Source organism: Eumetopias jubatus, unplaced genomic scaffold, assembly GCF_037043125.1.
Source record: "Eumetopias jubatus isolate StellerSeaLion01/CBP00866 unplaced genomic scaffold, mEumJub1_p1.0 scaffold_15, whole genome shotgun sequence".
In the NCBI taxonomy this organism is placed as follows: Eukaryota; Metazoa; Chordata; class Mammalia; order Carnivora; family Otariidae; genus Eumetopias; species Eumetopias jubatus.
Window position 1 is genome coordinate 30,131,838 of NW_028274821.1, and position 26,112 is coordinate 30,157,949.

A 26,112-nucleotide genomic window follows, 5' to 3' on the forward strand; every position below is an offset into this window, starting at 1 on the left:
ATGGGCAAAGGATTTAGAAAGCCACGTCTCCAAAGACATATAAATGGCCAACAAGCACATAAAAAATGTCCAACATCACTAAAAACTAGGGAAATACAATCAAAACTCCAATGAGATAATAACCTCACACCCATCAGAATGGCTACTACAAAAGCAAAGCAAAACAAAACAAAACAAAAAACCACTCAGAAAATAACAAGTCAGACAAGATGTGGAGAAACTGGAACCCTTGCACGAATGTAAAATGGTGCGGCTGCTATAGGAAAGAGTAAGGGTGCCCGGACCATGGGGCTTGGAGAGCTCCAGGCTGGCGAATACATCAATGATGTGTGAGAGGGTGGTGCACCCAGAGAGGGCATGGAAGCTCCAAGCTCCTTCCCACACACCACTTCCTATGCATCTCTTCTTCCTGGCTGTTCCAGAGCTGTATTCTTTATAAGAAACCAGTAATAGAGAGTCAAGCACTTTCCCTGAGTTCTGTGAGCCATTCCAGCAAATTATCCAACCTGAGGGAGGGGGGTGTACAAACCCCTGATTTCATGGCCAGTTGGTCAGAAGCACAGGATGTGGGATTGGCATCTAAAGTGGGGGAAGTCTTAGGGGACTGAGTCCCTCACCTGCGGGGTCTGCTCTATAGCTCCAGGCAGTTAGAATTGAATTGTAGGACACCTGGTTGGTGTCCAGAGAGAATTCCTTGATATGAGATTAAAAACAAAACAAAAAAAACCCACACATTTGATGTCAGAAGTGTTCTGTATATAGAGGAAATAAATTTTAATATCCAAAAGAATTAAAAACAGGGTCTGTACACACATCTGTACACCATGCTTATAGCAGAATTATTCATAAATAGCCAACTGTCCATTGACAGATGAATGGATAAGCCGAATGTGGTATATCCATCCATATGATGAAATATTATTCAGCCTTCAAAAGGAAGAAAATTCTAACATCTGCTACAAGGATGAACCTTGAGGACATTACCCTAAGGCAGGCAGGCACAGAAGGACAAACGCTGTACAATCGCACTTAGATATCTAGAGTAGTCATATGCATAGAGACAGACACTAAAACGATGGCTGCCAGGGGCTGTTTCATGGGTGCAGAGTTTCTTTTGCAAAATGAAAGTGTTCTAGAGATTGCTTGCACCACAATCTGAATATACTCAACACTATGGAACTATATACTTAGAAATGGTTAAGATAGTAAATTTTATGTTCTGTGTGTTTTACAATTAAAACTAAATTTTTTAAAAAAAGATTTTATTTACTTATTTGACAGAGAGATATAGAGCACAAGTAGGCAGAGTGGCAGGCAGAGGGAGAGGGAGAAGCAGGCTCTCTGCTGAGCACGGAGCCAGACGTGGAGCTGGATCCCAGGACCCCGGGATCATGACCTGAGCCGAAGGCAGCCGCTTAACCGACTGAGCCACCCAGGTGCCCCAAAACTAAATTTTTTTAAAAGGTAATTTGAAACAATGCATCAATATAATAATTCCTTCATTAGCTGCTCTGTCCCACATCTGGCTCAGCTTCTAGAAACTTAGAAAGTGAGACCTAGCAAGGATTTGGAGATCCAGTTCAACTTTAAGATTAAAACAATGGAGGCCACAATGGCAAGGTAACCTGTGAGTGTGTCAGGTGGTTAGAGATGGAGGTGGGATTAGAAGGGCTCCTGTCTCCCAGACTGGGGCCTCACCCTGCACCACAGCCCCAACAGGGATGGCCCACTGCTTTACTTTAAGTAGGCTCCACACCCAACGTGGGGCTTGAACTCAGGAGTTCAAGAGTCGCGTGCTCTTCCAACTGAGCCAGCCAGGTACACCAGCCCATTTCTTGATGGAAATGAAAATAATAATGTTCATCCATTCAGGGCTCATTCCCACACAGGGAATGAGTTCTGGGAGGTCAGATGAGCCTATGAAAAAATGTACCTTTGGTTAAAATCCAAGTGATCTGAATTTCAAAAACCCCCTGAACAAACCTGGGGATATGAGGAGAAAAATATGAGCTACTTAAATGTGAATAGGGCACATGGAGGTTTTTTCCCAATTGAGTTATTTTGTAATATTTTCCAGCATGAGCCTTAAAAGGAATATCACCCTTCAGACAGAGTCTTTCTGCCTATCTACAATAATATCACAGTATGAGACCTGCATATAAATTATTTTTTATTTTACTTTGATGATTGGGAAAAGATACCAACATATATGATCAAATCAGAGCTAACAAATAACTTACAGTTAATTGGCTAATTTTATTTTATTTTATTTTAAAGATTTTATTTATTTATTTGAGAGAGAGAGAATGAGAGCACAAGAGGGAAGAGGGTCAGAGGGAGAAGCAGACTCCCTGCTGAGCAGGGAGCCTGATGCGGGACTCAATCCCAGGACTCCGGGATCATGACCGGAGCCGAAGGCAGTGGCTCAACCAACTGCACCACCCAGGCACCCAAATTGGCTAATTTTATTAAAATAAAGACATGTTTGTTTAAATTGGAAAAGAAAATTGTTCTCACTGGCGCTTCGCTTTGGCTGGGATCCTTGAAGGCCAAGGTGCTGATGATAATCACTCTCACACCATCAGCCATTTCCATCCTCTTAAACGCACCTGGTACTGGCAAACAAAGCTCAGAGATGTGGCTGGGTGACCAAACGGTCAGTGCTCTGCCCGCACTCGGTTACCATCCCTTTAATCAATGGTCTCCTCTGAAAGATTCACTTTCAGATGGTAAGGCTTTGCCCAAATACGCTTCTCGGGGCTGAGGATGGCTCACTGTGCAGTAACGTGTGAGGTAGGTTCTCTTCGCAGTTGGCAGACATTCCTGTTGTGCTTTAACCAGGGGGCTGAGTGTTGTCGGTGACCAGAACGTCTGGCTTCACATTCCTACAGCGGGGAGTGCCCCCCACCCCCATGTTCCCAGTCTGCAATCCTGCCTCAGATTCTAACTCTTCAAATCCAGAGGAATGTTTTCTTCATCCACAGGTTGTTTAGGGTTTAATTGGCCACTCAGAGTTAAAAAGGAGTATCTCAAGCCCCCTGCCATGCTGAAAGGAGGGAAAAAAAAGTGAAAATAAATAAACTCATAGGTAGTACCACCAGGTCTGTATAAAATATATATCTTTATAGATCTAGCCAGCTTAATTTGAAGGGAGTGATCGAGACCCCTGTTTTTCTCTTAGCTTGTGGATTACTTGATGAGAATTACCCCCTTATTTAGAAATCTTTTGGGGCAGAAAAAGAATAGATCAAATTCAATACAAAACTTTGGAGAGAAAATAAATATTTGTTTATTATTGAATAAACTATACTATTATCCTAAGACAGTGTCCCGTGTCTAGGACCCCAAAATGCCTTTCAAAAGTATCTCAGCCCCTCCTCCCAATATCCTGAATGTATGGTGCTTTGACGGAGCAGGACGTCAGTAAGGCCCACTTCGCAAAATGAAGGCAAACAACTTAGGAACCTTTTTTTTTTTTTTGGTGAGAAAGACACACGAAATAAACTCAGATCTCAGCCCCTTGAATTTTCATCATACACATCCCCATGATCCACGGAGCATGTCATAAAAACAGATGAACTGAGTGATTTAAGTAAAATTATCTTAGAAACTAAAATGTCAAAACACCTCCCGTTCTTTCACTTGTAACAGATTAATCACACTTTTTAAAATTCATATTTTACTAAAATCAGTTCATTTAGAAATCCCACTTACCAAATATTTAACCCTACAAAGTTTAACACAGAGAAAATGTAGTCTCCACCAACTAACATTCCAATGTAGGCAATGGAAACATTCTGCAGAAAAAGAAAGAGGATTAGTCTTTTTAAAAGGGAAGGATTTAGGGGGAAAATATATATATATGGTAAAATCTGAAACTAAATATTTTAGTTACTTTGCCCAAAGACTTGTACACAGTAGCTGTTCACAGAATGTTGAATGAATGAATAAAAAACCGTTACATGTGGCTTTATATGGCATGGTAATTACAGAACACTACATCATTCATGCCCCTTACAGCTAACACACAGGAAAAAAGTTGTAAGAGTTGAGTTGTAATCAGCTTTCCAGATCCCAGCTCTCTACCACCACTGGATAGTGAATTTTAATCATACTGACCCTAAATTTACATGGATTAGACATCCAGCAAATTCCAAGCAGTGCCCTGCCCTGTGTATTCTAGGAGGGTCTGCGTAGCCAACAGACAAGCCTCCTGTTAGAGCAGGCAGTCTTCCTCACTCACTCTATTTGTGTGATTGGAAAAACAACGCAAGGGACAGAGCACGGAACACCCCAGACTCCTCTCCATTGTTGTGTGTGTTCAAACGCACAGACACAAAACATACCTACACACAATCCATGAGTTTAGTACCTTATAACTGAGCATATATCTAAATTAAAAACAGTTCTTCACAAGGATTCCATTTCTTAGTCAACGGGTTCTCCCAGAAAACCAAGGTGTACAAACAAGGTACTGAACAAGGTATCTTGTGAGTGCAAAATTTGGAATATTTTTCTGCTTTTTTTACTTCATTTTCCCAGACCATCCCCTCCTACTGCCCCCAAATTAAAGGTCATAATTTATCTCTCCTTGTTTAAATTAGCAAGCCCTCCCTCGGTTTCATGGATTGGGGTTGAGAAGATCTAAGAAGAGATCACTCAGGTACAGCTGAAAAGGTCACAAGCCTCCACGCTTCCTATACCACCCGTTACAACAATAAAATCGAACTCTGCTTCTCCCGTGAAGACTGGATTCACTGCCAATTCCCCATTTCCCAAGGCTTCACCCACTTACCTTGATGGCTCCAACCACTGCTGTTGTGAGGGCTGAATTGTAATAGCTGCACAAAACTGTGGAGTACATCAACAGAAACCTGGGGCAAAGGAAGGAAACACTTGGATGTGTGCCTGACTGTGCCGGGTATAACAGATTAAGAAGGGTCTGTGCATCCCAATGTTTATAGCAGCAATGTCCACAATAGCCAAACTGTGGAAAGAGCCAAGATGTCCATCGACAGATGAATGGATAAAGAAGATGTGGTATATATACACAATGGAATATCATGCAGCCATCAAAAGGAATGAGATCTTGCCATTTGCAACGACGTGGATGGAACTGGAGGGTGTTATGCTTAGTGAAATAAGTCAATCAGCGAAAGACATGTATCATATGACCTCACTGATATGAGGAATTCTTAATCTCAGGAACAAACTGAGGGTTGCTGGAGTGGTGGGGGGTGGGAGGGATGGGGTGGCTGGGTGATAGACATTGGGGAGGATATGTGCTACGGTGAGCGCTGTGAATTGTGCAAGACTGTTGAATCACAGATCTGTACTTCTGAAACAAATAACGCAACATATTTTAAGAAAAAAGAAAAAGAAGAAGATAGCAGGAGAGGAAGAATGAAGGGGAGTAAGTCAGAGGGGGAGACGAACCAGGAGAGATGATGGACTCTGAAAAACAAACTGAGGGTTCTAGAGGGGAGGAGGGTAGGGGGATGGGTTAGCCTGGTGATGGGTATTAAAGAGGGCACGTTCTGCATGGAGCACTGGGTGTTATGAACAAACAATGAATCATGGAACACTACACCAAAACAAATGATGTAATATATGGTGATTAACATAACAATAAAAAAGTTAAAAAAAATTTAAAAAAAAGAAGGGTCTGTGCATGACCCACCCACAAGTACTTTAAACAAATAAAAAAGAAAAACATCCCATAAAGATTTTATAACCTACATCTTAAAACATCTTTATAACTCCAACTTTCTGCAGGAAAATGGTCCAATCGAGCATTAGCCAAACTTCCTACCTTAGGAAGTTTGTTCTGTCTGTGCATTTCCCATTATGTTTCCATGTAAAGGGAGTAAGGATGGGGAGATTTTTATTTAATGGTCTGAAATCTTTTTAGAGCTACAGTGGTCTTTAATCCTCTGTGTGCATCAGAAACACCGGGCACATTTTTGGGGTAGCTGGGTGGCTCAGTTGGTTAAGCGACTGCCTTCGGCTCAGGTCATGATCCTGGAGTCCCGGGATCGAGCCCCACATCGGGCTCCCTGCTCAGTGGGGAGTCTGCTTCTCCCTCTGCCCTTCACCCCACTCATGCTCTAATAAATAAATAAAATCTTAAAAAAAAAAAAAAGAATCACCGGGCATATTTTTAACACATGATGCCTGACAGAAGTTCTCCCTCATTGGGTTTGAGATGGGGCCCTTGGCTGTGGGCAGCAGCAAAGCTCCACAGATGTGACACTACCAGGCAGGCAGCTGAGAACCCCTGGTGGTTAGAAGGGAAAATCAGCGAGGGACTGCAGGTTTTGGACAAAAGAGACTGAAATTAATGGATTCCACAGCAATCAGACAACAAAAAGAAGAGGCGTCCAAGTTGATAAGGAAGAAGTCAGACTTTCACTATTTGCAGATGACATGATACTATATATAGAAGACTTGAAAGACTTCACCAAAAAACTGCTAGGACTGATAAGTGAATTCAGTAAAGCTGCAGGATACAAGATCAACATACAGAACTATCTGTTGCATTCCTATACACTAATAATGAAGGAGCAGAAAGAGAAATTACAACAACCCCATTTACACAACTGCACCGAAAATAAGATACATAAGAATTAACTTAACCAAAGAGGTGAAAGACCTGTACTCAGAAAACAATAAAAAAAAAAAAAATTGAAGATGACACAAAGAAATGGAAAGACATTCCATGCTCATGCACTGGAAGAACAAATGTTAAAATATCCATACACTATATGCTGGCTAACTGAACATAATAAAAAAATAATATAAATAAATAAAATAAAAAATGTCCATACAAAGCAATCTACATATTTAATGTAATCCCTATAAAAATACCAACAGCATTTTTGACAGAACTAGAACAAACAATCCTAAAATTTGTATGGGACCACAAAAGACTCCAAATAGCCAAAGCAATCCTATAAAGCTGGAGGTATCACAATTCTAGACTTCAGATTATAATTACCAAGCTGTAGTAATCAAAACAGTATGGTACTGGCACAAAAATAGACATATAGACCAATAAACAATAGAAAACCCAGAAATAAACCCACAATTATATGGTCAATTAATTGTTGATAAAGGAGGCAAGAATATTCAATGGGAAAGACAGTCTCTTCAACAAATGGTGCTGGGAAAAATAGACAGCAATGTGCAAAAGAATGAAACTGGACCATTTTCTTTCACCATACACATTAATATTCAAGATGAATTAAGGACCTAAATGTGAGACTTGAAACCATAAAAATCCTAGAAGAGAACACAAGCAGTAATTTCTTTGACATTGGCTATAACAACATCTTTCCAGATAGGTCTCCTGAGACAAGGGAAATAAAAGCAAAAATAAACTATTGGGACTACATCAAAATTAAAAGCTTCTGCACAGCAAAGGAAATAATCAACAAAACTAAAAGGCAACCTACTGAATGGGAGAAGGTATTTGCAAATGATAGATCTGATCAAGGGTTAGTCTCCAAAATCTATAGAGAACTTACAAAACTCAACACCCAAAAAGCAAATAATCCAATTTAAAAAATGGGCAGAAAACATGAACAGACTTTTCTCCAAAGAAGACATCCAGATGGCCAATGGATACATGAAAAGATGCTCAACATCACTCGGCATCAGGGAAATGCAAATCAAAACCACATGAGCGGACAGAATGGCTAAAATCCAAAACACAAGATACAACAAGTGTTGACAAGGATGTGGAGGAAAAGAAATACTCGTGCACTATGGGTGGGAATGCAAACTGGTACAGCCACTGTGGAAAACAGTATGGAGGTTCCTGACAAAGTTAAAAATAGAACCACCCTATGATCCAATAATCAAACTACTGGGTATGTACCCATCAAATATAGAAACACTAATTCAAAGGGATACATGCACCCCTAGGTTTATAGAAGCATTATTTACAATAGCCAAACTATGGAAGCAGCCCAAGGGTCCAACCACTGATAAACAGATAAAGAAGAGGTGGTGTATATGCACAATGTAATATTACAAAGCCATAAAAATGAATGAAATCTTGCCATTTGCAACAACATGAATGGAGCTATAGAGTATATATATAGAGTATTATACTCTATAATGCCAAGTGAAATAAGTCAGTTAGAGAAAGACAAATACCATTTTATCTCACTCATATGTGGAATTTAAAAAACAAAACAAGTGAGCAAAGGGGGGAAAAGGGAGAAACAAACCAAGAAACAGCCTCTTAACAAAAGAGAACAAACTGATGGTGACCAGAGGGGAGGTGGGTGTGGGGATGGATGAAATAGGTGCTGGGGATTAAAGAGAAAGGAAAGGAGAAAGAAATTAATGGATTCCACATACCAACAACACCCCTATCTATGCCCTATGACCAGTTAATTCACTATATTGACACTTACTGTTAAGAAAATGACTACAGAATTGTGACCAAGCACCAGTCCAAAAAAAAAAAATATATATATATATATATATATATATATACATAGAGAGAGAGAGAGAGAGAGAGAATACAGAATCCAATCAGAAGAAATATGTTCATTCCAATCAAGAAGTGAAGAAAATTAGCTGCAATCTAAGCGGGGTGCAAAATTCTATCCACCCAAAAAGATACAGAGAGATCATAAGGTGTGTTGGATTTTAAAGCTAAATCCCAGTTAGGAGGCATAAGCCTGGATCCCCCATGGGCAGAACAGAGGGAATCAGACTCTTAAGAAAGAGCTCTGCCCGCGTCCCTGTGTGTTAGTCTCTTCCTGCAGAAATTCAGTGCCCAGGCCCTGGTCCAGGCCAGAATCTCTATTAATAAGAGAATCCAGATCACAAATCAACACAGTAACCACTTTCAGCCTGAGTATGTTTCTTACCAGGGATGGTAAAGAAAAAATCTTAGCAATCAAGCACACCACGCTTTTATGTTAAGGAATAAAAGCAATTATAAACTTAAATTCTGTAATCTTCAGAATAACACGCATCTCTGTTATTAAAGTAATCACAACCATTTGACAAGTTAGAGGACCCAACATCTTGGCCTCTGTGGTTTGAAACTGAAATGTGCAATGGGATTAGACTTGCAATTTTCATTTGTAAGAAGTAAGAAAATCCATGTCAGTCTGAACACAGTATTTGATGTTTAAAGGAAACTGATTTACCACATTTCTAAGTTTGGTTTACTAAATTGCAAAGAATTGCTTTGGTGTGTGAAGCAACCTGGCTCATAAGCTTTGCAGAGAGCCTCACTAGGGCTTGGAGTAGCTGGAGAAAAATCAGGTGAATCAATCTGTAAATGCAGTTTAAAAAGCTTAAATTTTTTTTTTAATCCACTGAGTGGTAAAAGAAACCAACTTACAGTAAAGTGTTTAGGAGATTTTAATCAGCTAACCTTGAGTTAATAAGCCACTAATCAAATAATTAAATGTTATGTTAGTACAAAAATTACTAGCTTTATAAATAGAGCAACAGTATTTATAAATTGAACCTAAAGCCTTAAAAAAAAATCTAAGGTTTTTAATGTTTATAATTTTAATAAATTCAACATGAATTCAGAGCCCCAGGAACTATAAATAATCCTATTCATGCATAAAATAAAAAGATTAAAAAACTCAACGTGATGTTACTGAGTGCCTACTCTGTTTGGCCCAGATAGTAAGAGTAGATAACCCACAGCATCGGCCGCGGAGGAGGTGAGTCTAATAAAATACTAGAGATTACAGCACAGGGGAGGGGTCTAACCCAACTTAGCAGACATAGAAAAGTTTCCTGCAGACTTCCTAAATGAATGTAGCCTTAAACCCAAGGCAATCATGGATATTATTTTTATTCTTGTTTAAAAATTCCTAGTCCAGGGTTCCAATCATGCAACGTTTTCTCCAACCCAGCTTTTAGTGAAACCACCTCCACCTGCATTCAGAATTGGCTGATACCTTGGATCCATCCACCATGAGTGTGGGCAAGTAGGACACACACTCACCAGCTGGGCTGAGGACAGGAGAAGCCCCCCTCTCTGAGGCCTGGGGGTGTCTGAAATAGCCACTGTCCTAAGGAGGGCCTCTAGACAAAAAGGCAGCACTTCTTAGTATAACCACTAGGTGTCGCCAGAGAGGGTAAATATAAAACCACAAGGATCAAAGTAGTGTATTACAATTTTCTAAGAAGCAATCTATTTCTATATGCAAATAGGCACCTATGTAGTCCTCTGGCTAAGACGACCAAGGTTCTAAACTAAAAGAACCTCCATTAACTCAGTACAAAGGAAACCATACCATTTTTAACATTAAAAATGTCCACCTCTGCATGACAGTAGTTTTGATTTTAGCATCTGTGGATTAATAAAATGCAAAGATATTTAATAGTAGCTTCTTGCCATTCTGCATTTTTAAATCAGATATCACCTATGTATGCTTGAAAAATAATAACACATACATGGATTCACATTCAGACAACAGATACCAGCAGCATGCTTGGGTTTATAGATCCCCAAGAGACAGACATGCTCACATAGAAATCCCTGGAACAGAACTCCTGCTCCAAGGTGCTTACTGTTTCTGAAAATGACACAAAAAACCGATTTACCCAAGGTTGTTTGACACACTCATGGCAGTCACAAATAGAACTCAAATGACCTCATTTACAACTTGTGCTGGTTATCATTCCGTGAAGGAGCATTTACATAAGCTCAACACAAATATTCAAATAATAACAGGCCACGTTTACATTCCTTCCACCAACTATAGTGGCGCCCTGGCATAGTAATCTAATTCCGGATTTCAAAGAATTTCAAGTAATCTCATCTCACCCATCTCTAGTAAGAACACACTGCTATCCAAGACCTCAGTGGTGGGCCAGGGATGCCTAAGTCATACCATATATATGGTCCATCCTCCTAGAGCACCAATTTTACATTAAGATTTGGTTTATTGGGAATGTGGGAATATCTGCACTCTTTAAAGTCCTGTCGTTCCTTGCCCTAGCTATATCCGCAGAATCCTGTTTTCTCTCATGCACTACATCCCGGCAGTATCAGTGAAAGTTCAAGGAATAGAAATTCTTTTATCCTGTGGTTAAAAAATATTTGGTACTTTCATATTTTTATTAAGGAATATATTACTGCTTCAGTGGGATCAAAGGGTCTGCTACTGGGGCAGAAACAGATTAGAATCATCACCTCCAAAGATTGAGGGCTGGTGCCTGCTGCTGGTATGAATGAACCAGAGCCCGTAATTTTTCAGCAAGATTAAAAATACCTGCAAAGCAAGGTTTTTATTTTACTTTTTTAAAGATTTATTTATTTGAGAGAGAGAGAGAGAGAGAGAGAGAGAGAGAGAGAGAGAGTGTGTGTGTGTGTGTGTGTGTGTGTGTGTGTGTGTGTGTGTGTGCGCGCGCGCGCGCATACAAGTGGAGGGAGGAGCAGAGGGAAAGAATCCTCAGACTCCCCGCTGAGCACCGAGCCCTGCAGGGATTGATCTCGTGACCCTGAGATCATGACCTGAGCAGAAATCAAGAGCCAGACACTTCACTGACTGAGCCACCCAGGTGCCCCAGCTTTTTAAAATCTAGCCTGTCAACTTAAATTTCAGTCTATATTTTGCTTTTGCCTGCATTAAATTATCTTACCTTCCACAATCCAGTCTACCTTCCTGACATAATTAAACTCATCATATGCTTTATTTACAAACTCCTGATTAGAAATAGCATTTCTGAAAGCTGAGTCCACCCTAACTCAAAAGAAAACTAAAAGTCTGCCCTTTTTCACCATTCCATTCACTTAACATACATTTTTAAAGTGTTAAAATTTTGTAGTTATATATTTAACATGGGACAGGGGTTTGGTGGTTAGAAAACGCAAGTTTGAAATGCAAACTTGAAAGAGTCAAAGTAAATAAGAAGCTGAGCATCAGAGTCCTCTGGAGTCAAGGGTTGGGATGCATATGTGTGAGCCCTGAGTCATTCCTTGAGGAAGGACGGAAGAAAAGGGACAGACGAGCCCCATACCAGTTGTTCTGAAAACTGAGAATGTGCTCAGAAGCTTACAATGGCTTCTCTTACTATGAAGAAATAAATGACCCAATCCTTTGAGTGAAACTTCAAGAAAGGATTCTGAAAAAGCCACCCTGCCGAAATTGAAGCTTCCTTCCAGAGCAGTTTCAGGATTCAAATATGACCACTGAAGGTAAAGTACAGTTGACCCTTGAATGACGCAGGGGCTAGGGGTGCCGAACCCCTGCCCAGTCAAAAATCCAGAGAGAACTTTTGATTTCCCAAAAACTTAACTGCTGATAGCCTACTGTAGACCAGAAGCCTTACTGAGAACATAGACAGGTAATTAACACATATTTTGTATATTATATGCATTATATACTATATTCTAATAATAAAGTAAGCTAGAGACAAGAAAATGTTATTGAGAAAATCATAAGAGAAAATGCACTTACAGAGCTGTAGGTATTTTTTGAAAAAAATCCACACATAAATGGACCCACATAGTTCAAACATGTGTTGTTCAAGAGTCAACTATATATGTTATACAAGAAAAATGGTTGAAGCCATGGACTATTTGTAGTACCAATTCTGCCTGGAGTGAAAGGAGGTGAGCCCAAAACACATGGACCTCAAGAAATAGAAATATTAACAATAACAACCACACTTAACATTACTGAGCATTTGCCGTGTGTCCAGCATGCACTAAGTGCTCACCACTATTAGCTCATTCAAGCCATATAACCCCATCCTATGAATCAGATACTTTATTTCATCGTTAAAGATCCCATTTTAAAAATAAGGACATTGAGGCTCAGAATGGTTAGCTAACTTGTCCATGGACCCAGAGCTAATAAGTGGCAGAGCCAGGATTCAAATCCAGGCCATCTGATTCCAGAGTTCAGACACCTAGCTGTTGGAAGGGTGCCATGATTTTAGTGTCCTCAAAGACCCACTTTACAAACAGACCTACATAATTTTCATCTTTAAATTTGGATAAAACCTGAAATCTTAAAGATTCCATCATTTTTTTACTGATTTATTTATAATTGCTATGCCTTTATGGCATTTTCATTTGCAAAGGGACTACTAATGACATATTAAGCACTTTTATCAAGAGTATTTGTTTTCTAAGAAGCACATTATTAAGTGGCAGGGAAAAAAATGTATGGAATTATATACAGATGGGGTCAAGCCTCCCAGAGAGTGGAGGCTCCCATGTAGGCCCCACCCACCACATCATCCTGAGGACAGAGACTTCGCAGGGTTTAGTTCTTGATTTCCTTTAAGGAGTGATTAAGCAGGATAGTGCAAGTAAAACAAACAAGCAAACAAAAATAGAAACAGTATCTCATCAAGTTTACAGTGAAATGAGAACAGACTTTGAAACTTGGCTCTGTCGTCCATAGGTGAATCTGGGCTTCGTCACAGAAAGGTGCTAGTCTGAGTTTGTGTGATATGGATTGAATTTTTTTTTTTAATCAGAGAGAAAAGAAAAGATGGTTTGGCAAAGGGTGACTCACAAACACAGCTTAGATTTTTTTCAAAGTAAAATGCGTGACAACAACTGAGAAAACTACAAATATTTCACTTAAGCTTCTGACAATGGCTGCCTAAGGGCCCTATGGGACCTTCCTGTGCCAGGAAAGGACACACTACTTGAGAGATTGTTGGTCTTGAAAGAGGCACAAGAGGTCGCCCAAACTCTCCTCCTTTAAAAAAGGAGGTCCTGGAAACAGAGTGAAAGAATTAGGACCAGGCAGGAGTCAGAGCAGCAGGACAGTTGGAAGAGAACACGGGTGCCTAAGGGTAGAGACCTTAGCAGAAGAGCACTGTCTAGAAACTGAGCCTTGAACCAAACCCCAGGTTGGGAGGGACACTTTAGCCCACTGAGCCTAGACCCGTGAAAATGCCTGTAGTAGTCCAGGTCGAGGGCAATACCTGGCTACCAGCAGGAGCAAAAGCAATCTGTCCCTACAGAAAAGTTTCTCAGATTTGCAATTTGAGAACTGGCAATCAGCCCACAGCACTTAGATTAAGCAATATGCTCACAACCACAGGTCACCAACTACACACAGTTTGACAGTCACAAACTATATACACATTTAGATTCTTCAATACTTCAGATATTGAAATCATTAGATACAGAATACAGCATAGCTATGTGCATAACATTTAAAGAAATGAAAGTTACTACAATCACAAAGATCACCAATGAGAGGATACTAGGAATGAACAGTAAGTTTGAAAACAAAAAAACTGTGAAACTTTTACAAATAAAATATAAAATTGTTAAAATCAAAAAGCCCTGGGGCACCTGGGTGGCTCAGTCAGTTAAGCATCTGACTCTTGATTTCAGCTCAGGTCATGATCTCAAGGTAGTGAGATCAAGCCTCGCGTCAGGATCAACACTCAGCATGGAGCCTGCTTAAGATTCTCTCTCTCCCTCTCCCTCTGTGCCCCCAGCACCCACCACTCATGCACTCTCTCTCCAAAAAAAAAAAAAAATTAAAAAGTCCATCAACAGATTAAACATCAAATCAGACACGGCTAGAGAGAGAATTAGTGAAATGGAAGATGTACATAAATGTTTTTATTATAGGTGACTAATTACTGCAATTAAAATCAAGTTTGAGAATTTTTAAGTGTTGATCAAGGAGACTGTGAGTTGCTCTTAGTTCATTTAAACATAATGAAAATTACAGTATTGGTAGTAAAAAAAAAATGAGGAAATCCATCTTTCTTCACAGGAAAAGTCTTTTGATAATTCCCTGAGACAGTCATTCAAAGCACCTTTCCACATGAGATAAGACATGGGTGTTTGTATATGCAGGGAGCCCAGCTCAGGGAGGATACTCCAAGGACTTGTCAAACCGTGGTTACCTCTGGAGAGAAAAACGGTAGTGCTGGACAGTAGGGAAGAAGGGAGGGGAGCTTATGTTCCCTGTGCATTCTGTTGCAGCCCCTGGATTATTTACCAGTTGCATGTATTATCTATTCATGAAAAGGAATTTTCAAGCTTTTAGAAGATTAAAAAAAAAAAGACATAAGCTGCATGGCTTCTCAACAGGAAGACAGACATAAGGAAAATTTTAAGAACAAAAGTCTAAAATTGTTGGGACAATACAATGGCCCGGACATCTCACCTCAAAAATCTCCCTGAATATAGCAGGTACAACACTTAGCATAAATGGTTATCATTTCCACGTATTTATGTGAGGTGGAACATCTTGAAAAACTTGGAACATTGTGCCCAAGACAACAAACAGTACTAAATTTGATACATCAGCTGATGTCATTCAGACTAACTTTCCAAAATCAATAGGCAACATCATATTTTGGAGTAGAATGTAACATCAGCATGACTTTCAAAAATAAAACTGCTTCATGCTTGCTTCTGGTCTTTTAGGCTGTGTTCCCAGGGATCCTGGGTCCCACTCCACTCCTCTGCTGCAGGGCTACTTTCCAGGAAAAGCTGGAGAAGCACAGACAAAGGGATTTTGACAGAGCAGACAGAATGTATATTTTGATTTGATTTGTCAAGACATATAGATCAAGCTTCTACTTATGGATGGTTTCTTACCCCAAAAAACAGGAAAGAAGAAACTGTATGATAAACAGAACATTCTTCCATTCATTGAATTCAGTAGCCTATTATGAAAAAGAAAGAAAACAATGGTTAGACTAATAATATTGCAGTTTAAACCTATGGCTTTTACCAAATTGTGTGTTTTAGTACAGGAAACACTTTCGCACACAGAAAATACAACTTAAAAAATCCTAGGCAATACCAGCTTGTGAGGTTGGGCATATTACTTTTACTCCCTGGATCTCAGATTCATTTTACAAAACAGGGATCTTTTTTTTAAACTTCCTCAAAAGGTCAACATGAGGATTTAATGAAATTGTTTGGAAGATGGCAGGTGGCAAGCACAAAACATAGCGATAGTTTCCGTAGTTGCAAAATCATGGTTGGGTTTACTTTTTGTATAAATAATCTTAGAAGAAAGCTTATCATAAAATTAATAATGTTGGGAAGTTCAGAAAATTAAGTCTGTGAACTGTTTTCAAGAATTTACAAATGCTTGGGGCGCCTGGGTGGCTCAGTCAGTTAAGCGTCTGACTCTTGGTTTTGGCTCAGGTCATGATCTCAAGGTCATGGGATGGAGCCCGACCTTGGGTTCTGCGCTCAGCACAGAGTCTACTTGAGATTCTCTCCCTCCCCCACTGTTCCTCCCCCTGCTTGCTCGCATGCACTCTCTCTCTAAAGAAATAAAATCTTTAAAAAAAAAAAGAAAATCTTTAAAAAAAAGAATTTACAAATGCTTAGTAAGTATTATGAACAAATAAACTATTATTTGCTAGTTACAAAGCAAGCAAGTAATCGGGGTGGAGGAGCTGGGACAGAGAAGTTTATGAGAGAGTTTCAACTCTCCAAGACCTTAGTCTTAGTCTCTTAGCTGAGAAAATGAAATTAACCCTCTTGAAATGACAGGTAACAATAAAAAGGAGCATTTTATTCATGATTTGTCCTTTGCCTGCATCCAAAAAATGATTTTAAGGTGACTCAAGACTATATTAAGTATGTGCTGAATAACATAATTAAATATAAGTTCTATTCACTTTCTCCTAGGCAAAACTTTCTTAGTCAAGTTTTAGTAACTTTATAGATTTAAAACTATTTAAATCTTTGTCGTTTATAATTCAAAAATTTTAAGCCAATTAGAATGGAATTCTCCTCCAATTAATACATCCTTGCCATGCTTGTCATTGTTTCATTAGTGAGACTTTGCCTACTCTCTTATCAAAAAGAGACACAATCAATGTTGACTATTGTTGAACCTGGCTGATGGGTCCATGGGGTTTGTTATACTACTTGTTCTCCTTCTGTATAGGTTTGAAAGTTTCCATCATAAAACGCTTTTCTTTAAATGCTTACTTGTGAAAGAAAAATAATAAATATGAATCTGTCTTACTGGCAAGCCTAAGCCAATCATAGGGGCAGAAAATATCCAAGGCAGTCAAAGACCAAAACCAAACATAAGACGTAGAAAACACTCTATTATCTAAAATTAAAATAAAACTGGCAATAAGAAAAAACCATATGCTCCAAACTTCAAACCAAGGGTAGAAAAATATTTATTGATTCAACAAGCTGGAAGTATTTCTGCAAACAGTAAATAAAAACTATATATTCCTGATGCCATATAAACCACTGAGGGCTATATAGTAATGTTCATAAAAATATTTGGATTCTTTGCCACTCTAAATTTTAATAGATTTTAGTTTTGTTTTGTTCCTTTAATAATGATGAGGCTGTGCTGCTGACATTTTAACAAATAATGTATGACATTTATTTTAAAACAGAGGGGGCGCCTGGGTGGCTCAGTCAGTTAAGCATCTGACTTTGGCTCAGGTCATGATATCGGGGTCCTGGGATCGAGCCCCCATCAAGTTCCCTGCTCAGCGGGGAGTCTGCTTCTCCCTCTCCCTCTGCCCCCTGCTCATGCTATCTTGTGCACGCGCTCTCTCTCTCAAGTAAATATTTTAAAAAAACAGAAATTAATTAAAGATGAATAACAATAAAGTACTGCTTCCTTTAGACTTGCTATTGTTGTAAAAGTATGATAGAATGTGAATCTTTTTTGTTTTGCATTTATGTGGCTTTTTTATCAGAAAAATAAGTCCTATTACTTCTCCCTATTCATCAGCTGTAATAAACCATGTACTCTGAACCTATTGCAGCAATTCGAATGACTAAAGAAAGGTCACCCAATCAGTATTTTCCAGGGGCCTAAATTGTTGACCAGAGGAGCTGGCATTGCTGACTTTGCTAATCAGAGGCAGAATCAAGATGTTGTTATCAGATTTGTGGACTGTGTTAAGTCCAAGGTCCAGGAGTGACCTCCAGTGTGGTGAGTCATACACACGAGTCTTACCACAACCTCTGAACCTCTCCAGTCAACCAGGAAAAATGACTCAGCAAAGTACTTCCGTTAATAAGTTAACATTTCACCCTAATTCATCAATCAACTTTTGGTACAATCACACCAAACTGCAAATAAAACACAATTTTCTAGACTAACAGACCTAATTACGTAAGTTCTCTTCTTTATTGTATTTGGTTCACAATCTAAAATGGATTCAACCATAGTTAAAAGTAACCAACTGGAAGAAGCTTGCTATGGTTCAATGGAACAGAGCAGAACAATCTTACTAGTGAAAAATATCACCACTTTTTCTACAGGGTTTTAAAAATGACTGATTACAGAAAGTACCCCATATCTTTTGGCATCTCTTATCATATGATACTTTTAAATTAAAATAGAGTCAAAGTTTCAGTTTCATGACTTTATATTTTGTCATTTTTATAGGCTTTTTTTTTAAGATTTTATTTATTTATTTGACAGAGACACACAGTGAGAGAGGGAACACAAGCAGGGGGAGTGGGTGAGGGAGAAGCAGGCTTCCCACTGAGCTGGGAGCCTGACGCGGGGCTCGATCCCAGGACCCTGGGATCATGACCTGAGATGAAGGCAGATGCTTAATGACTGAGCCACCCAGGCACCCCTATAAAAGGCCTTTCTTACAGTTATAAACACATTCTATTTTTTTCTAAATTATAATTTTCATATAGATTTTTAAATAAATCTATATATTTAGTTCTGATCCGTCTGGAATTCCAGTGAATAATGACCACATCTGGGCCTCTAAGACGCCTACAGGAACTTCTGTTTGAAATCTCAGGAGCCTAGGCAACAGAAGACGCTACAGACAGTAAATACTGAGGTAGCTCAGCACCAAAAGCCAAAACAGGAGCACAGTTCTCTCCTAGAACACTACTATTTAATAAGTTAAAATATATGTTCAGCCTCTTGTACTTTCTAAGATATTAAGTGCCAGGTTATGGTTTTTCATGCATGAAGGAAAGAAACACTTTTCACATACAATAAAGTAACTGGGATTCCAGTGGAAGATGTGTTCCAGAGTCAGACTGACCGGATGGCTCACCTGCTCTCCCTGGAAGCTATTTAAACACTGTGCTAGAGCACAGATTCCTTGTCTAAAAGATGATGGTAATAGCAGTACCCTCTCCTCAGAGGCCTGTTGTGGAAAGCAGTGAAATAGTTCATGTACAATGCTTTGAACAAATCTGATAGAATAAGTCCTCAATAAATATTAGCTATTATTTTGATTATTAACTGAGAAAGTATAATAATTCTGTGAGGCTAAGCATTACAAGCAGGTGAAACTTTTTTTTAGACTTATTTACTTGAGAGAGAGACAGAGTGGGGGGAGGGACAGGAGAGAACCTTGAAGTGGACTGTTTCCCACTGAGTGCAGAGCCCATTGTGGGGCCCAACCCCACGACCCATGAGATACTAACTTGAGCCAAAAGCAAGAATCAGGTGCTCCCACAAGCCACCCAGGTGCCCCACAAGCAGGTGAAACTTCTGAGAGCACATGTTACAAGTTTATAAAGCAATGGTTTGGATGTGGGAACAAACATTCCTATTGAAACAATGTTATAAAATTATTAACATGATACATCTAGTGGATTTAACTCATAAGATACCTAAAATTCAGTTTCTGGTCACCATGCTATTCATAACATTGCTGCTAAGCTCTTCTGCTGTCTCCTCTTTTGGAAAGGAATTGTACAAATGAGAAAGTATAGCTTTAAGAAAGAAGGAGAAGCCCTGACATCCACCCTAGGAGCCCACAAGAGCGGCAGCCTTAGCAGAAGTATTCAAACGCCTAAAAGGCTACAAATGGGATCCGCTCGACCTGTGTACACCACAGCAGCATGCTGGTTAGCAAATACAGCAATACTGTCACGTGGTGGGTGAATGGCTACTGCATAGGGCCCCTCTGAACCCCCACCCCGGGTCTGGTAACAAGAGAGTTAATGTCTGGGACTTGGTTCTGTGGGCAGAGGCCAGGATGGACCGTAATTTTTGCCCAGCAAATTTTCTCACATGAACTTAAGCATCTCCCTTAAGATATAGGCAAAATTCTTAGAAGTGGTATGGCTAGAAACTTCCTGCAAAAGTAGAGCGTGGCAGGGGCTGGTATGCTTCAAGACGGCCACTGTGGATGCTACAGGGCAAATCTTCACCCTTCCTGAGACTGGCTTTCACTCCCTCCAGCTGGGCCTCCTCTGTTCCTACTAACTATTTTATTTGTCTCTCATGTGTGTGCAGTGAACAGGTAAGCAGGGCAAACACCAAATGAACAACACATTCTCAAAATTCAAATGTACATCCCAGAATATTTAGATGCAAAATGCCATGACTGCTGGAATTTGCTTTAAAATATTCCAGGAGGAAAAAAAAAAGAAAGCAGATGGGAATAGATGAAATAAGAATGGCAAAATGCCAGAAAGTGTTGGCACAGGGTGGTAGGTACGTGACGTTCATTAAATTATTCTCTCTACTTTGCCTATGTTTCAAAATGTCCATTAAAAAGGCAGTAGATAACTAAATCCATTTTTAAAACTATCAAAATCCCCTTCTAAGTTAGTTTTCCCAGGATCCCCACATCAGTAAATAGGGATATTAAGACTCAAACTCAGATTTTTACTGTCAGTTTAAAAAAAAAAAAAAGCTTCAAGTCCAGAGTTCTTGTGACTACTTCCTGCTGCTTCCCATGTGTCTGAAGATAAATACCAAAGAAAGGATTGTGCCAAAGATGTTACTGGTGATATCACAGATCTCGCTTTCATGTACCCTCCTGAGAATTCTAGTTACCGTTACACTTTTCACTGTAGTGAGTACCAGAAGTTAACTATTAAGAGACTGCTACGTAGGAATGTAATGACCATCCTCAGCTCACCTGCTGAAGGTCTCCAGTAGAGACACTAATGATAAGAGTTGGTATAATCATGAAGCAGGCATTGTAGAAAAGCACGCCATATTTACCCAACTCCTACAAAAACAAAGAAAACACTCAATGTTAGAAATATGAAGCATCAGATTTCCTGGAGCCATTTATACAACTATGTATTTATGCAGAGTTAAAAATTATTCTGACCAACTTTGTGTTGGAATATTTTCAGCAAATTCCTTTATTTTTTTTTTAGCAAATTCCTAATGTAGAAGGCTTTACTTCAAGTACATCATGATAGCAAAATAAACATTTGTTTTACACAAAAATAGCAGATAAAATGGATGAACATGGAGGGCCTCCCAGGTCCCACCCATCTCTACCATTCCAGTTGGTTGTTCGTTTGTTTTTTTAAGTATTGTATTCAGAATGGGAAAATCTGGAACAGAATGAAGAACATTTAAAATGTTAATATAAACAGAACTCCTTAAAAACATCTGCTCTTTCTGTTAAGGAGCAGCAGTGTTAAAATACCAGGTATCTCGTTTTCTAATCTTGCATACATTTACTTTTCATTAAAGTGGCTACACCGCTTCTCCACCATTTTTCATAAAGGGCGACATATTGGGACCCTCAAAAGGCAACAAACCTGTTTTAGTAAAACTGCCACCAGTAAAAAACAAAGGGCCGTGCAGAAAAAACAGCTCATAGAAATAAGTCTGTCCATCAGAGCAAACTCCCTCACTCAACACAAAGAACTTGGAACAAAGCAACATATGCCTGGCTCATCCTCCGGAGCTTCCGGAACAGCTGGGGCGAGAGGCCTTGACAGGGGGGGTCACCAGTCTCTCGGGAGGCGGGGGGGGGGGGGGGCTGCTCAATCACTGATCAGGGCAGGTACTTATTGCTGGCCAGGACCTTACACATGAGCCATTCCACAGATGAGGAGTCTGAGGTCTGCAGAAGTTAAGGGTCCAAAGTCACGGTGACCCGTAAGCAGCAAAGCTTCTTTCTGTAACCCACGCCTTCAGACTCTCAAACTGCAGTTGCTTCAGTATTCTGAAGTACCCCTGACTTTGCCTTGGCCACTGAGGAGGATGGCAAAAACCTTTTAATTTTTATTTGCCTTTCAAAATAATCTCCTCTTTATATATTCTGACTCTGCGTCAAAAATAGTGGTTTCTTTTCCCTCCCTGTCTTATTTTCACCCAAAACTTTGCAAGGTCAGGGGTAACAAGAACGCATAAAGACAAGAAAACTGAAAAGAAATTAGTGATTTATACAGCATGCCATGTAAATTAAATTACATGCCAACTTTACAGATTCTTTTTTTTTTTTCACGCAATTTCAGGGGCCAGATGACACTGCCTAAAAACCATAGAAGTGAAGATCTGGTACCTTTGGGTCCATTTTCTGTTTGGTATAAACTCCATTTGCTGCTGTGAAGATATCATTCAGGAATACAAAAACATAGCCTTCCAAGTTAAAGGCAAGGTCAGAACTGGGAGGAAGAACACAAAAAGGAGGACGATTATTCAGAAACTCACACAACTTGGCCTTCAAAGCCTGCCTGTTTTATCTTTCCCTAATCAAAGCCACTTGTGATGCTGGTAACTACCTTTTTTTCCTCTGGCGTATTTTCCCCCTCTGGTTAATTCCTCTGCTCTGCCTCCAGACAAAACAAAACCAGGCCATCAGGTGGCTTCAATTCAATCATGAATGGCTTAAAACCAGAGGGACATTAACCATCTTCCTTGAACTGCAAAGCCCTTTCTTCTTTTCGCTAACGATCAACTGGCATAATAATTGGTGAGCCCTTCTTTTCTAAGGGGAGTGATTTGTCCAACCCACCCAGTGGCTTTGCTTATTGTAATAAACAGGGCCATCTCCAGGGTACAGCCCTGTGGAGACAGCTGGGCAGTTACTGGGGCAAGAAGGGTCAAACGAGGAACTGACACCTCCATCTGGTGCCCAACCGGTCACATCATTCACCGGCACGCCCCCACCCTGTCCATCAAAAAAGCAAGGCAGGGACTGATTCTTCCTCTGCAACTTCTCCAAGGCTCCTTTCTTCCCATTCTTTTGAACCATCTTCTCTTCAATTTGCATTTTATATAAATACTACTAGTATAAAAAATGTGCAGGGGGACATGGCACAGGGAGGAGAGAGAGAACAGCTGAGCCCTGATGTGACTCATCTACCACACTTGATCTTACAGACAGTAGCAGACCCATGTCATAATTCATAAATTAGCATCAAATAGCATAAAACAGCATCAAAGGGGTTTCCTCTACACTCTTAGGTTCAGTGAGTGGAGCCTGCAAATTTGACTGACAGTAGGTTAACAAGAGAAAAAAGGAATACAACTTTTTTTCAATATTTTACATGTAAAGGAGTTCACAAAAAAGAAATGAATCTCAAATAAGTGGTTAGACTCTGGGGCTCAGATATCATTTTAAAAAAGAAGAGGTTTGGGTTCCAAGGAACAAATGAATTGTGGAAAAAAGACTAGGAAATTTATGGGGGAAACTAATGGAAGAGAAGGGTTATTGTACTTAAGGTTTATTTATGCAGACTCATCTTGGTACTGATTCTCCATCACCAGTGATAAGAACTGCTTTCCTATTCCTGGTGTGGGGGTGAGAGTGGAGGGTGTAGGGGGGACCACCTTACAAAGGGAAATTTATGGTCTGCTTTTAGCCAGGAAAGAGGAAAACAGAGAATTCTTCCTACATCTGTTGATTCTCAATTAATTGCCTTCAGCTCAAAATAAATGTTTATGCCAAAGTGGCATATTTTGGAGTGGCATATCCTGATCCCTGCAATATTAAAAAAAATAATTTTTTAAAGATTATTTCTAACTAAAGAGAATGAAATAAGGAGGGAAGAATTCCATCAAAATCTGAATGCAAACTAAACCAGACTTACTCGAGGGTTCTGCTGGTATTATTAACTACAAATATATCTGTGAGAATGCAAATTAATTTTAGATCATCATAAATCAGAATTGTCTGGTTCAATCACAAAAAAAATAGAATCTCTCAAAATGAGGGTCTTCCAGATCTCATGCCTACCCACATTTGGCTCCATGTTAAGAAGAGTCTGCTGTTCCATAAAATGGCAAAGAGCTAAATGGATAAAAAACCCAGGTTTCTAGGGGAGTGGAAAGGTGTCGCTCACTTCCTTGGAGAGTCTGAGGGAAATTCCCAGAATTCTCAGGTCTCCTGCTCCCGGGGCTACAAGTCCCCAGCACCATTCATTCAGGCCACTGGGAAAAGCACAGAAATTTGAAAAGAATTTGCTTGCTTTAATACATGAGAGCAGATTCATGGTTAACCCTTGTCGCTGTCATTTAGGGCTGTTTACAGACATAATAGTTCTACTTTTCTGGCCATGTGACTTGTTTGGCAAGTGAGATGTAAGACGAGGTAACACATGGCATGAAAAGCCAACACACGATTCCCCACATGCCCTCTTCCCTCCTGGATGAGGAAGGGAGTCCCTTTTGAGGCAGGGGTTCCATCTGCCTCGGTCCCTGAGTAGCTACAAAGAGCAGAGTACCCCCAGGGCATTAACTAACGTTGGTCTGAGTATGCAGCATGAGCAGAATATACTTGGTGTGTAAATGTGGGAACTGTTTGTTACAACAGCATAACTTGGCCCATCTGACTGAATCAGCTCTACAGTTATTGGCAATTGATTGAGAAGATCTAAATGAGAGGTGAGAAGGGTGGGGTCGTGGCTGGTCTGCAGTGAAGAAGGGTGCTTATCACCCACCTAGATAGTATCCATTCTCTGGGCACTGAGGAAGGGAAAAATCTAGAAGTGCTGTTCCAAGCCAGCTCCTGGGGGAAAGTGAGATGCTCTGAAAACACTATTTACCCTTTCAGCTCATTAGAATATCATATGTGGTAACTATGAGCCGAATTTCTACTCACTGGGTCTGGAAATACGCCTCCACAGACACAGCATCTGAAGCGCCATTCCTCGCCACTGCCTTGCAGACATTTTTATAAACCATTTTTTTTTTGTAAAAGTGTACAACTGCCTCAAAGTCAGCAGTTTCCAAATTGAGCTCTAAGAAACTCAGAAAAGAGAGGCTGCCCAGGGAATGCCCCAAAGCACTGTGGCAGGAGGGCACTTTCAACAGAGCGCCTCCCTCTTTTAGCTACTTTGCTCCTATGACTTTCTTGGAACAAAATCTTCATGATTACAACAGGCTCTAAGTACTGCTGCTTCATGTCCTCGCTGGCTCCGCAAACCAGGGGCCAGCGTGTAACGGGGCCCCACCCAGCCGTGGCCAGGACCAAGAACCTTACCGAGGAAAACTTAAATAACAAACCGTGCTCTAGGCAAGGGATGAACTCATTTATCACACAATAAAATAAATAGATTGTTAATATCTGTCACCATCTGGGATGCTGTATTTTCTAATCTGTTTCTTTTGCTTATTGTCTGTCTCCAGCAACTAGAATGGGAGCGCCATGAAAGCAGGGGATTCTTGTCTGTTTTGTTAGGTGCTGGATCCCCCTGCACCTAGGACGACACCCGGCAGTAAACACTCAACATGTTTTTGTTGGCCTTGGCCATTTCCTAGTGTAAACCCCAGTTTATTGTTATCCCCTTTAATTCACACAAAGACCCTATTAGCTGGGTCTATTCTAATCTCCATTTTAGAGTTGAAATAACTGGGGGGCAGGGAAGTTAAATAGCTTGTCCTGGTTATACAGCTAGTAAGTGAGGAGACTAGAAGAAGAGAAGATCCATATCCTTATTCACTTTGCAGTTAATGATCCAGAACTCTTCTTTTTTTTAAGATTTTATTTATTTATTTATTTGAGAGAGAGAACAGGGGGAGGGAGAGGGACAAGCAGACTCCGCGCCAAGCGTGGAGCCAAACGCGGGCTCCATCTAAGGACTCTGAGATCATGACCTAAGCCAAAATCAAGAGTTGGATGCTTAACTGACTGAGCCACCCAGGCACCCCCAGAACTCTAAGATATTTCTAAATCAGTTAAGGAAACTAGTTTAACTGAAATTCATCCAATCTTTGCATTCTTCCCTTCATACAGGTAGGCTTTGCTTTTCTATTACATTCTTTACTTTACAGATGAGTAAAACTGAGGCACAGAGAGGCTGAGAAACAGCTGACAGGGGCTGGGCTAAGTTCTGGACCCCCAGAATAAGACCGCACACGTGCTTTAACCACTAGGCTATAAAAGCCAGGAGTCTGACTGTCTGCTTTCAACGGCAAACTTGGGAGTCCACATTCCTGGCCTTGCATATTAATG

General features: G+C 40.1%; 1 protein-coding gene across 2 annotated transcripts in view; it reads right to left on the bottom strand.

The window, feature by feature from the left end:
- Nucleotides 1-2,251: 2,251 nt before the first annotated feature.
- Nucleotides 2,252-26,112, bottom strand: part of SLC35D2 (solute carrier family 35 member D2) — a 50,607-nt gene continuing 26,746 nt past the window's right edge. For both annotated transcript variants that reach the window (XM_028122306.2, XM_028122307.2), the window contains exons 7-12: nucleotides 22,219-22,321; nucleotides 20,830-20,922; nucleotides 15,578-15,645; nucleotides 4,796-4,874; nucleotides 3,715-3,797; nucleotides 2,252-3,046 (exon numbers count right to left, since the gene is read on the bottom strand). In XM_028122306.2, the coding sequence (XP_027978107.1) occupies nucleotides 2,944-3,046; nucleotides 3,715-3,797; nucleotides 4,796-4,874; nucleotides 15,578-15,645; nucleotides 20,830-20,922; nucleotides 22,219-22,321 (529 nt within the window). In that variant the 3' untranslated portion in view covers nucleotides 2,252-2,943. The remainder of the gene's footprint in view (nucleotides 3,047-3,714; nucleotides 3,798-4,795; nucleotides 4,875-15,577; nucleotides 15,646-20,829; nucleotides 20,923-22,218; nucleotides 22,322-26,112) is intronic.